The sequence below is a fragment of the Odocoileus virginianus genome, chromosome 2 (assembly GCF_023699985.2).
Source record: "Odocoileus virginianus isolate 20LAN1187 ecotype Illinois chromosome 2, Ovbor_1.2, whole genome shotgun sequence".
Taxonomy (NCBI): domain Eukaryota; kingdom Metazoa; phylum Chordata; class Mammalia; order Artiodactyla; family Cervidae; genus Odocoileus; species Odocoileus virginianus.
This window is the reverse complement of record NC_069675.1, coordinates 91,860,476-91,871,762: the sequence shown is the minus strand read 5'-3', so window position 1 is coordinate 91,871,762 and position 11,287 is coordinate 91,860,476. Positions and strand designations below refer to the sequence as shown.

Genomic DNA, 11,287 nt, shown 5'->3' with positions numbered 1-11,287 from the left:
GGTAATTTAAAAGTCATAATAATAATCAATCAAAAGAAGAATTAATTAATGTTAGAAAGTACATTATTAGACTGATTAAACTGAAAGGAAGAAATACTTCCTTTCTTAAACACAAAAATGTCATAAATTCAGGTAAATCAAATTAGTTCTTGTAACACATTGATGGCACAGAATTTATATTTATAGAGTCCACCATTTCATTTTCAGGCATTCTGTTTCTATTATTTGGCCAGAGTCAGAAGGTTAGGAACCAAGAAGTCAGTAAGTTCCCAAGGATATCCTCACTGTCACATCACTGCTCTAACAAGTGGTAAGCAGGAGGAAACTCAGACAAGTCAAACACCCACACCCAGTACACAGTTGAAAGAATTTCCTTCATTTTTTTCCTCTACTGATTCCAACAAAGAAATATGATGAGAAAAACTGGAGGGTTCTCACTTATTTGAATAACAAGTGAAAATCTAAAAATATCTTCACTGTATGTTATTACCAACTGTATCACTGGGTTTTATAGTGACAGCCCTGTGCTATAATTTCTGAGAAAACCTCTACATAAAGCTTCATAAACCCAACCATTCCTGTAATGTATCGCCTTATCTAGCACACAATCATTTCAAACACAACTTTTCATGTTAGTATAATTTGTTCAAAAATGGTAATAAATACATCCATGAAGCCAAAGGAATCACTGCACAATCTATTGTAACTTGTTCTTACCAGTACTGACAGTTAATCCTCGACCCAAAATCCAATGTAGAATATGCCAGTATTACTTGGTTTAATTAAAGATATTCATTATACACATACCTTTTAATGGACCAACACTCCCAATCAACATTATAAATAATCTGGGCCAACTGCAGAGTAATGTCTGTGAACAATTATCACAAAACTAAAACATGGATGGCTGTCAGTCGGTGGCAGAATTCTTGCTTTCATAATAAATATAAAATCAATTTCCTGTTCTAGTCCCTATTCCAAGTTGAAAATGATATATCTGACTATGAATTCCAACTACCTTCATCCTTAGATTTTTTTTTTTTTTTAAAGAAAAGAGGAGAAAGAAAGAAACTTATGAGACCATCTAAGTCAATTCTTCCTCATTTGAGGGCACTTGGATAATAAAGGTTTGTATATATTATACACACATGAACTTGCCATTTCACACATGTATTTTTTTTAATACTGTGATTTTTTTCCCCCTATTAATGCCACTCAAGTGGCATTTCAAAAGCTCCTCCCATTTCACTATAAATTCCTATTTACAAAGGCTTAGTACATCTGAAAGCCAGTAGAAACCTTTTGTTCAAAAAACAATAATATGCAATTTCAAAAGCTTTTTGTTCCCATTTCAATCAAAACTAACTTCATATGTTTTAAATGAAATTCTGCAAGTAATCAGAGACTAATGAGGATTCATTGATTTAACTAGTTCAGGGAGTCTGAGAAGGGAATGAGAATTTAAAGTAACAAAGTTTTTCATTTAGACGAGCAGGTACACTAAGTCCTCTTCACTGAGAAATGCAATCAGGACTCTTGTCTCAGGAGAGACTCTCATCCCCCTGTCTGTGTGCACATTCCTGACTCCCATTAACATTAACAAGCACCACACATGCACACGAAAAGAAGCCAGCCTTAGTAGCATGTATGCATGGCAGCTGTGGTGACTAAATAATCCATATGGCTCTGAAGAGAAGTTATGCTTTGTTGGGTCTAGAGTCACAGCTACAGTGGTGGAATTCAGACACTCAAGCAAACCTCAATCTGAATGCTTGATCCAAACGCCATCCTGTCCAACCACACCTCAGACTGCAGTTAAGCCTGGGTTTGGAAATTCTATCCTCAGTATGGTTTATACAGGTAGAAGTTCCATGTTTGAGGAAACCTTAATTTTTTCACAGGCCCAAAGTTCTGTCCTCCTCCCAATTCATCATTCCTATTCTTGCATTCACTCATGCATTTCCCTACAAAATGTAGGAAATCACATAATAGTTTTATAGACGGAAAATCAAAGGCCTGGCTTAAATCACAAAAGCCAAAGCAGAATAAAGTATGAAACACCATCTTCGACATGAAAATCAAATAATATGGTAATCTTAAAACAACAGACACATGCTGAAATGTAAATTTCACAGGTTGTGTAAAGGGCAGAATTTAACCACTAATTCTAATGCCTCCCAGCAACTAGAATTAGGTATTTAAGTGAGAGTCTTAATGCTCATTTAATATAGTCTCCTGAAGCCCAATTCAACTTCTTCATTCTTCCCTATGAAGAAAATATTCCTGTGAAGTTCAGTTTAGTGAAGACACTGGTGAAGACACACAAGCACACACACAAGTTTACACTTCTGAAATGAATTGATAACAGTTCACTAGCCATATTCTGAAACTGGGCTTTAGGAAAAGACTAGACGATGCAAAATTCTTAGTATACTTCCATATATAGGGAACATGATGAAAACTTCATATTATCTCCAATTAAATCAATTAATATTCAGAAAAGTTCTGTCACATTACATTTAAAGAACCATAGGGGGAGGAATCTACCAATGTTCTAGAAGCTTCTCTAGACCTTTCAATCAATTTTATTTATATGCAAAACCAAGAGAAACTTTAAAAAAAAAAAAAAAAAACAAAGCTCCTCCTGATGCTAAAGCTCTCAATTTACTGACAGGCAAATGGCTTCATGCTGCCACTTAATCTCATTTCTTGCATAATGCCCTCTAATTAGCATATCAAAGTGAATTAATACTTCTAGGGCATTAGCAATGGGGAAATCTGCTCCAGGCTCACAATAGCAGTTAAGAGAGAGCCAAGAAATCCTCAAAAACACCACAAACCACTTTGCATTGCAAAACTGTTCAATTTATTTATCCTCTCTCTCTAAACACTTTTACCGCACACTGTTTTACTACTGTTCACCAAACAAAATGATAATTGCCAAAGTTACCAGCATCTGTAATGCCTGTTTAGAATCTTAATTTAGATTATGTTGCAGATAATTTCTATATGCAACCATTTGTTCTATTATAAATGTTAATATAGACAGTGGAAATGTTGACATTCTCAATTAGTTAATTTGAATTTGAAATAAAATTTTATGGGATTTTAAAATTTATGAATTTTTTAATGTAAAAAGCCACCTGCTGGACTCTGATGCCTAAGAAATATGCTTTGAAAACTTATGTATCATATAAAACAAAACAAACAAACAAAAAAATCATTTTGCCATAACATATGTTGAGTCTCCCAACTAATGGTTTAAACATTGTGAGGAATCAGCAACATTAAAAGGATTACATTGTATACCAAGTTCTCATTAATATGATCACACAAAAAGGGTTATTGTTCAAAACAGCTTAACATTTGTAAAGCACTTAACTTGAAGAAAACAACTTCAAGTTGCAACTTTTAACAATTATTTTTATCCATAATTACTTTTAACTGTTCTCAGTCCTAATGAGTTACTATCATGTTAGTCAAAAGTAAAAAAAAATGCCAAGCCAATTCAACTTAACACATTCTATCACACCAATATTTTCACTAGACATACACTCAGATTTAGTACCAAAGCAAACTACCGTTAACCATCAAAAACTACAAACATCTTATTTTATTGTATGTGTGTGTGTTTATGGAATACCTCTATTTTCAAAATAACAAAAAAGAAGAGATTCTGGCTACTATTCTGCCTACAAAGGGGGTAATTAGAATCAAGAGTTGAAGATTAATGAAATTTATTTTCAAATATGTTCTGTGTCTAAAGGCATAAAAAGATGGTTTATTTTTTTCAGTGGCTCATTCAAGCATTTCCTACTAATTTATTTGCTAAATGTAACACTATCATGGAGCTCTGATAGCAATTTGTGTGTTAGATTAACTTCTACAACTTTGTAAAAAATCTTTTTAGCTAGATCTAAAAAAACTTTGACCAATTCACACTACATAGTGATATAAATTATTTACTCTCTTCATATGTAAAGACTCAAATGGCCTACTGAAGTAGAGCAAATGTTTGAAAAGGTCAACATGGGAGGGAGCGTGCAAGCATTGTTAGTCTGTTACTACCTAAATCATGCTGATCCCACTGATAAATGGCTAAAACACAAGCCTGCTGAGAAAACTAATAAAACATAATTCTCATAATGTCAATACTGAAAAAATAAATGCCTAAAATTGTTCATATGTACATAAACAGAGGGAAAATAGTATAAAAATCCTTACTTAGCATGATGTATTCAGTACTGATCTGTTATGTACTCTGAAATATCTCCACGGTATGAGTACAAAATAAAACGATGAATGATTTAGGGTGTGGTACATGAATTTCGGTTTTCATTCTTCATAGCCATACTTCATATAACTTCATCCTATACAATGCCATCATAAACTATCAAAACACACATAATCCAAATAAGATGTTAAATGTCTTGGAAGTAGCCATTTACAAAAGTTATAAACAGAAATCTAAAAGTACAAGCAAAATTAGTTAAAAGGAAAAGGATCCTAACATGAAAGATATACCCAGAAAAATTTTATGAAAGTCAAAGAACCAATGTGCTCTTTGAGGCAAGGCAAGGCTTCCTTTGCCACTGTATTAATATACTTCTGATTTGGATTAAAACTACGTAAATTAGCATAATAACACAGTAAAGTCCCAAATAAAAACCAAAACTACATAGATCTATAATACAATGAAGTCCACTAAAACTGAGGCATGAAAGAATTACTTGCACAGATCAAGTTAGTATTGACAAGTGGGTTCAATATTCTTTTATTGGGAAGAAGAAAAAAGGGTTGGAAGACAGGTTCATACTTTTAAGATAATATCTGCTTGATACTTTAGATCATGAAGTTCCAAACCAGTAGAGAAGTAAGTTTTTTTTCTATGTTTTCTATGAATGTATTACATGTATTATCTTCTAAGGATGAGAGAAGAGTAAAGAAAGTTAGAAAAACATCACTCTTTTACATCCTTCCTCAAAACTTCTTTAAAAAGCTCCAGTAAGTTAAGCAAATCTATAAAAATAAAAAATATTCTTAAATTGTGCAAGGAAAAATTTGCAATAAAGCAACAAAATTTATGACATTTCCAGGGTACACTGACTTTGTAATTTCTCCTGTTTAATCATTTAATATTTCTAATGTAAATAAGCCATGTCTAAAACTGATAAAAAATTTAAAACATTAAAAGTTCTTTAAAATTTGCTTCAAAATAATTGTGAAAGGGTGGGAGTTACAGAGAACACAAGATTGGCCAAGTGTTGCTAACTGCTGAAGGTAGGCAATGAGTTCATGGGGATTCAAGTTTCTCTTTATGTATATTTTTACATTTGAAGTTCTCCATAATAAAAAGTTTTTTAAAACTAGAAGACAGTTCACAAAAACAGAGAAATGAATCACGTATCAAACAGAGCATTTGTTTTTAAAACTCTGAAACAATGATAACTATATTGGAAGCACTGCAAGAGCAACTTAAAAGAATACACAATATGTATTATATATAATAACATTTAGACTCACATACAACAATTTTCACTTTTCTTGTTAAAATTTCACTTGGTGGATTATTTGGATTTTATACACTAGGAATTGAAGAATTACCTGGCACTGTAAAAAGAAAAATGAACACGTTTTTTTATACTGAAGCATTAAAAAAAGAAAGAAAACAGACCAGAAAAAGAAGATGCCATGAGTCTCTAAACCCGTAGGGTCAGAAATAGAGGTGCTGACTGAGTACTGCCTTATCTCTCTGAAAGCTAGTCCCACTTACAGCAGTAAAAATAAAAGGTTTAATCATATATATCATATTCTAAATGCATATAAAAACTCAGAAGCTACCTTCCTGATCAAGTTTTGACAAGTAAAATCCTTATGACTCTTCCTAGGGAGGGTTCCTTTAAAAGCAAAGCATTTTTAATAGTAATTTTCTTCTTCTCTTTAAACATAAAAAATACTTCAACCAGCCCAACCAGGCAAGCAGGCCTTTCTCTTCCCCTGCGGACACCTCCTGCAGTAGAGAAGTTCATTAAGTTTTATGATCTTCCCAAGTCAGTCCTGCTTATAAGCCTCACAAAGGCCACAAATCTGGCAAACCATCATGTATGCCATTAGACATTACTAGTAAATGAACGCTATTTAGGGTTTGTGGTGGCAATAAATCAGAGTTTGGTTGGCAGCTATCAACATGGAATATTTTAACCTATCGTTTAGAAAGGAAAAGGTTATGCTGATTTTTTTCCTAATACACAACATCTTTTAACAATATGACTACGATTATATACTAGAGTGTTGAATTTTCATTTTAAAATATTTTTAAATACATTTTTTTCCCCTCAAAAAGAGCCATTTCCTTTAATTCAAACTCTTATAATTAAGGGCTTTGAAAAGAAGAGAGATTTATGAGAATGGAATCCTCTCACAAAGTACTTCAACAATCAAGATTAAGGTGGCCAAAAAGATGTGAGGGAATGCCCCCAAAGAACTATGTAGATAAGGAGACCTCATAGTATCATGGGATACTTAATAAGAGACAGATGGTAAAATGTGGCTAAAAAAGAGAGAAATCTTAACAATTATCTCACTGGTAGCTTACTTAGTTTAAAATGGGCAAATATCTTGTTTTAAAGCCTGTAACTTTCAGTTGCTTTCAAAATGCGTAGCTATCACAATTCAACAGTTATTTCTGTCCAAAAATAACTGAACGATAAATGTAATAAAAGAACACATTTTCAAGAAAAAGCAAGTATCTCATGGTATACTTTCCCTACCTCTGAACAAGAAAAAATATATAATTGTGGTAGATTATCCATTTATCTGTCAGAAAGGAAAAATACCTTTTCATATTTGGTAGAAGGGAAAAAAGATGTTTTTCAAACTAAACCCCTCATGTGCATCAGACTGGCAGTGTTCACTGCCTGATCAGAAACCTCAAAAGCTACTGGCAGATCTACAAATATATGGATTTTTTTTTAATGATTTTGTCTTATTTTAAAAAAGCACAATTGAAATGACATTATCCACTGAAATGACAGCTTTACCCCCCATCTCCCCACTAGTCAACCCCCTACCCCTCTATTATGCAGAATAGAGTCATCACATAGTATTCCCAGTTTCTATTACAAATGACTAGGTAAACTTTCTCTAGGTTACAGAGAATTAATCTTTGGATACTATGTTATTAGATTTAATAAATGATTTTTTTTAAAAGCATTACATGATACACATTATAATCTACAGTGCTTATTTTATAAGTGCATGATGTTTCCAAAGCATGACTGTGGGAACAGATGGGGGAGGGGGGGGAGGCCTGGAATTTGCTGCCCCAATTTCTTTGCTTCGGTAACACTAATGTCTACACAGCTGTTCTATTTCAAATCAAGGAGCCTGAGTCCAGCGTCCCTGTCTCCTTCTATGAGCAGTTTTGGAGAGTGAGGTAGAGCTCTGGGTAGTAGGGGAGAAAGGAGCGGAGAGAAAGAGCTTCACCCCCATCAATCATTCGGTACTTAAATCCCGTCCCTCTCGAGCTTAGAGAGGCTGGCAGGAAGATGCCTCAGCCCAGACAGCCGCCTTTACTCTTTGTCGGCCGTTGGCTTTTTACAAAAGAGATAACGTGCAAACTTGGATCCGCTGGCCAAAGCACAAAAAGAGAATCTAATTTACAAGTTATCTCTGAAAGCCTCAGAAACAATTTTCAAAACACAAAAATTTCTTTTGTCAGCTACCTCTTGCTTCTTAAACAGCAAGTGCCCTACCAAAGCTCTCTCTGCCAGTAATCCCAGACTCTGAAAAGACTTGTTTCTTTTTTCTAACTCACCTTTGACATGAGGTTGACTACACTTTCCTTTCAGAATGGTGTAACTAAGTCTTGTGCAAATAAGCAACTAGAGGACTTCTGCTTCCTAATTGAATTCTGCCTGCTGCTAAATGTCTAAACAAGAAAAGCAGTTTGCTGGGTTTGGTTCTCAAACTAGCTAGGCCAAAACTTAAAAAAAAAAAAGGCAAAAAAAAGAAAAGAATCATGATAAGGGGGTGAGAAGGAAGGTATATCAATCCCCTCTCCCTAGTAATATAATGCTGTATAAAGTTGAATCAATCTTAATATTCACAACATAGTCAATACCCCAGTGCTTAGCTGTCAGCAGAAACTGAAGTGGAGCCCTGATAGCAAGAAAACCCTTGGACATTAAGCAACATAATTTACTGAGAATTACGCACTTTTAGGCTTCTAAACTAAGAATCTCAAGATTTAATGCTTGATGCCTTGTTTTATAGTCAGATCAAAATTATCTAGCGTTTTAAATCACAATGCTTTCTAAAGGTAGCTAAAAACCAACACAGAGTAAAAGTTAGTCATTTTTAAATGCATGTGGTTTTCAAAATTAAAATATATCTTAAAAACACTTGACATAAAGAAATCACACATACCATGTGAATGAAAAGCAGGAAAAGTAGTCTTTCAGGCTGTCAGTATTTGCTGTTAATTATGGTTTTAGCATATATTTTAATAGACAGCAATAACCCTTCATCTTTTATTGATTACTTTTAGGATTAAAATAGAATTGCATGGTGGAAAATCTGTTTAAAAGGAGGACCACTCTCCTACCAACTAACAATTATATACAGTGCGCTATTATTTGTACATTCAGTTTAAACACAATCACTTTAACCTTTTAAATACCTTCACTTAAATATTTCTATACTTTGGACTTTAACTTTCCCTTCTATTCTTTGCCAACTTAAAAAATAGCAACTTTATAATACTGTATACCCAACAAACATGCACAAATAAACAGTAAAGCTTGTTTAATGCATTTGTTTTCCATATACAGGGAAGATAATGCCTCAAATGAAATAAAAAATCTAAATTAAACCTCAAATTCCACTTGAGGCACCACCATCACCTCAAGACTAAAATATCTTCAATTTTTAGAAAGTCTAACAAGGAAACTAAATTGAGATGAACTGTCAGAAATTTGTCTAATATATACTTGTAGTTTTCATTTCAGCACTTCTGCAAAAGCTGTCTTCTCATATATTCCCTGCCCCTAATACTTCAAAAATTGTTCAACCTGTACCTGTGGACCTTTCTCTACTTAATAAAATATATTAAGTATGTTTACAATGTAATGACTTCAAGCATAAAATTTAATAAAAGTAGTAATAGATATAATACATTGTAAAACACATCATTACCCTTCTAGCTTCTTAAAAGTAGTATTCCGAACTAAAATACTAATTCAAACATGCTCCTCGGGTCTGTGCAATTGCATCTATTCTTCTATCTGTGGAAATGAAGCTTAAGGCTAAGTAAAACAAAGTTCGGGATATGCTTCTCCGCAGGAGTCGGTCCCCGTGGCTCCTTATAAAAACTGACATACAAACAAGGCGAAAGGAGCAAGAAAGGGTGGCTGGCGCTCCCGGCCCCCTCCCCGCCTGCAGCCAGAGGTGGCCGCCTGGGGACTGCGACCCTGCCCCGTCCACTCTACACTTCATTTTACACCAGGAGCGGAATTCAGAAATCGACTCCAGATTTATTGCAGTTTTTTCTCAAGATCAGGAGGTGGGAAGGAAAGAATGATCAAAGATGGCGGTGCCCAAAAGCAGCAGCTTTCAACTGGAGAGTCGAAGGAGTAGCTCGGACCCCACCTCGGGGGTCTCCAGGCCCACCGCGGGGCGCAGCGTCTTACCTGTTTTCTCTTTGATCTCACATAGGACACTGAAGAGCGCGGGTTTCATTCTGTGACAGTTCAGGGCATGTTTCCTAAAAAACAAATAGCAAAACACAAAGGTATTAGCATCACCTATGGAATAATATGGCGCCTTCCTTAAGTTAGATCCAAGATTTAATTCCGGCCCCCTATTTTGGAAGGCTCTTTTGAACCCCGTCAAATCAACAGAAAACTCAAGTTGACTAGTTAGCGACAACCGGCAAGCTCTGGCGGCTACAGCTCCAGCCCGAACGCAGTGCGACCCATCTGCTCCGCAGGCAGCAGCCTCGGCGACCGCGGGGCGCGAACCCGTGCGGGGAGCCGCGATCCGGGGGCAGACGGCGGCGACCCAGGGGAGAAGACAGCGTGGAGGGGCTCCCGCGTCTGCCCTCCGCCGGGGCAGCGGGCGCGGCGCGGGCGACCGGCCGACTGCGGCCAGCGGGCGGTGACAGCTCCGCAAAGTTTGCGAGGCGGCCCTCCCTTCCCGAGAACTTGGCCGCCGGCGCCCGGACCCGCCAGGGAACCGCCCAGCGCCCCGGAGCCGGGCTGGGGCGGCCGCCCGCACAGCGAGGTCGTCCAGCAACCGAGCGGAGCCGGGGTGCCGGGACTCCGGGCCGAGGAGAAAGTTGCACTTCCCTCAAGTTCGGCCCGGGGCCCGCTCGCTGCGGCGTGCAGCCGGGTCCGGGCGGGAGGTTTGAATCCGTGCGAGGGGGCCGGGCTGCCAGAGGGCCGGACGCGGGGAGGTGGGGTGAGCGAAACCCACGAAATCCACGCGGCACCAAGTCCGTCCCGCGCCCCGAGAGCAACTTTGCCGACTCCCGCCCGCGTCGAGGGGCGCAGGGCAAGTCCCCCAGAGGCCGGAGCCGGCGGCCTCTTTTCGGAGAAAGTTCCCCGCCCGGGGCTGAGGCCCTGGCCCGGGCACCACCCGGGCCCGGACTCTGCCGCGGGCCTGGCTCCCGCACACACAAAAGATGCTTAATGAGACGACACCAACTTTGCTTGCGCCTCGTCCAAGCTCTGGTCGGTGATGGTCATGATCTGGTGGAGGATGTCGCCGATGTCCTGCTTCCTGCCGTCGCCGTCCGCCCCTTCGTGGCCGTGAGGGGGAGGCGGCAGGGCCATGCCCCCCTGCACCGAGTGGCCGGCCAGGTTCACCCCGGCCAGAGTCTGCAGCATCCTGGATTGATCGTCCATCCCGCCGCACGCGGGCGGGAGCGGGCGGCGGCGGCGGCTGAGGCGAAGGCTGAGGCGGCGGCGGCGGCGGCGACGAGGGAGGAGAAGAAAGAGGGGGAGGGGGAGGGGGAGGCGGCCGCGCGCTCCCCGCCCGCGCGGGGAGGGGGCGGCCCGGCCGGCGGGGCCCGCGGCTGAGGCGGTGCGGACGGGCGCCCGGCTCTGGCTTCCGCCGCCGCCGAGGCTGAGGAGAAGCTGCGGGCGGAAGCGCCGGGCTCCGCGGTGGTGGCGGAGGCGGACGCAGCGGCGCCCGCTGCCCTCACGCGGCCGCCGCGCCGCCTCCTCGCCGCCACGCGCCCCGCCGGGTAGCCCCGCGCAACTTGCTCCTCAGCGCCCGCCGAGTTGCC

The 11,287-nt window shown here is 39.5% G+C and overlaps 1 protein-coding gene across 3 annotated transcripts in view; it reads right to left on the bottom strand.

Annotated features, from left to right (window-relative positions):
• The window catches only part of PBX3 (PBX homeobox 3), a 215,244-nt gene extending 204,262 nt beyond the window's left edge, over window positions 1-10,982 (bottom strand). For 2 of the 3 annotated variants that reach the window (XM_020874476.2, XM_020874484.2), the window contains exons 1-2: window positions 10,705-10,982; window positions 9,690-9,763 (exon numbers count right to left, since the gene is read on the bottom strand). In XM_020874476.2, the coding sequence (XP_020730135.1) occupies window positions 9,690-9,763; window positions 10,705-10,904 (274 nt within the window). In that variant the 5' untranslated portion in view covers window positions 10,905-10,982. Of the gene's footprint in view, window positions 1-9,689; window positions 9,764-9,928; window positions 10,006-10,704 lie in introns of those variants that run through there. The other variant, XM_020874478.2, reaches the window with a different exon arrangement.
• Window positions 10,983-11,287: the final 305 nt, after the last annotated feature.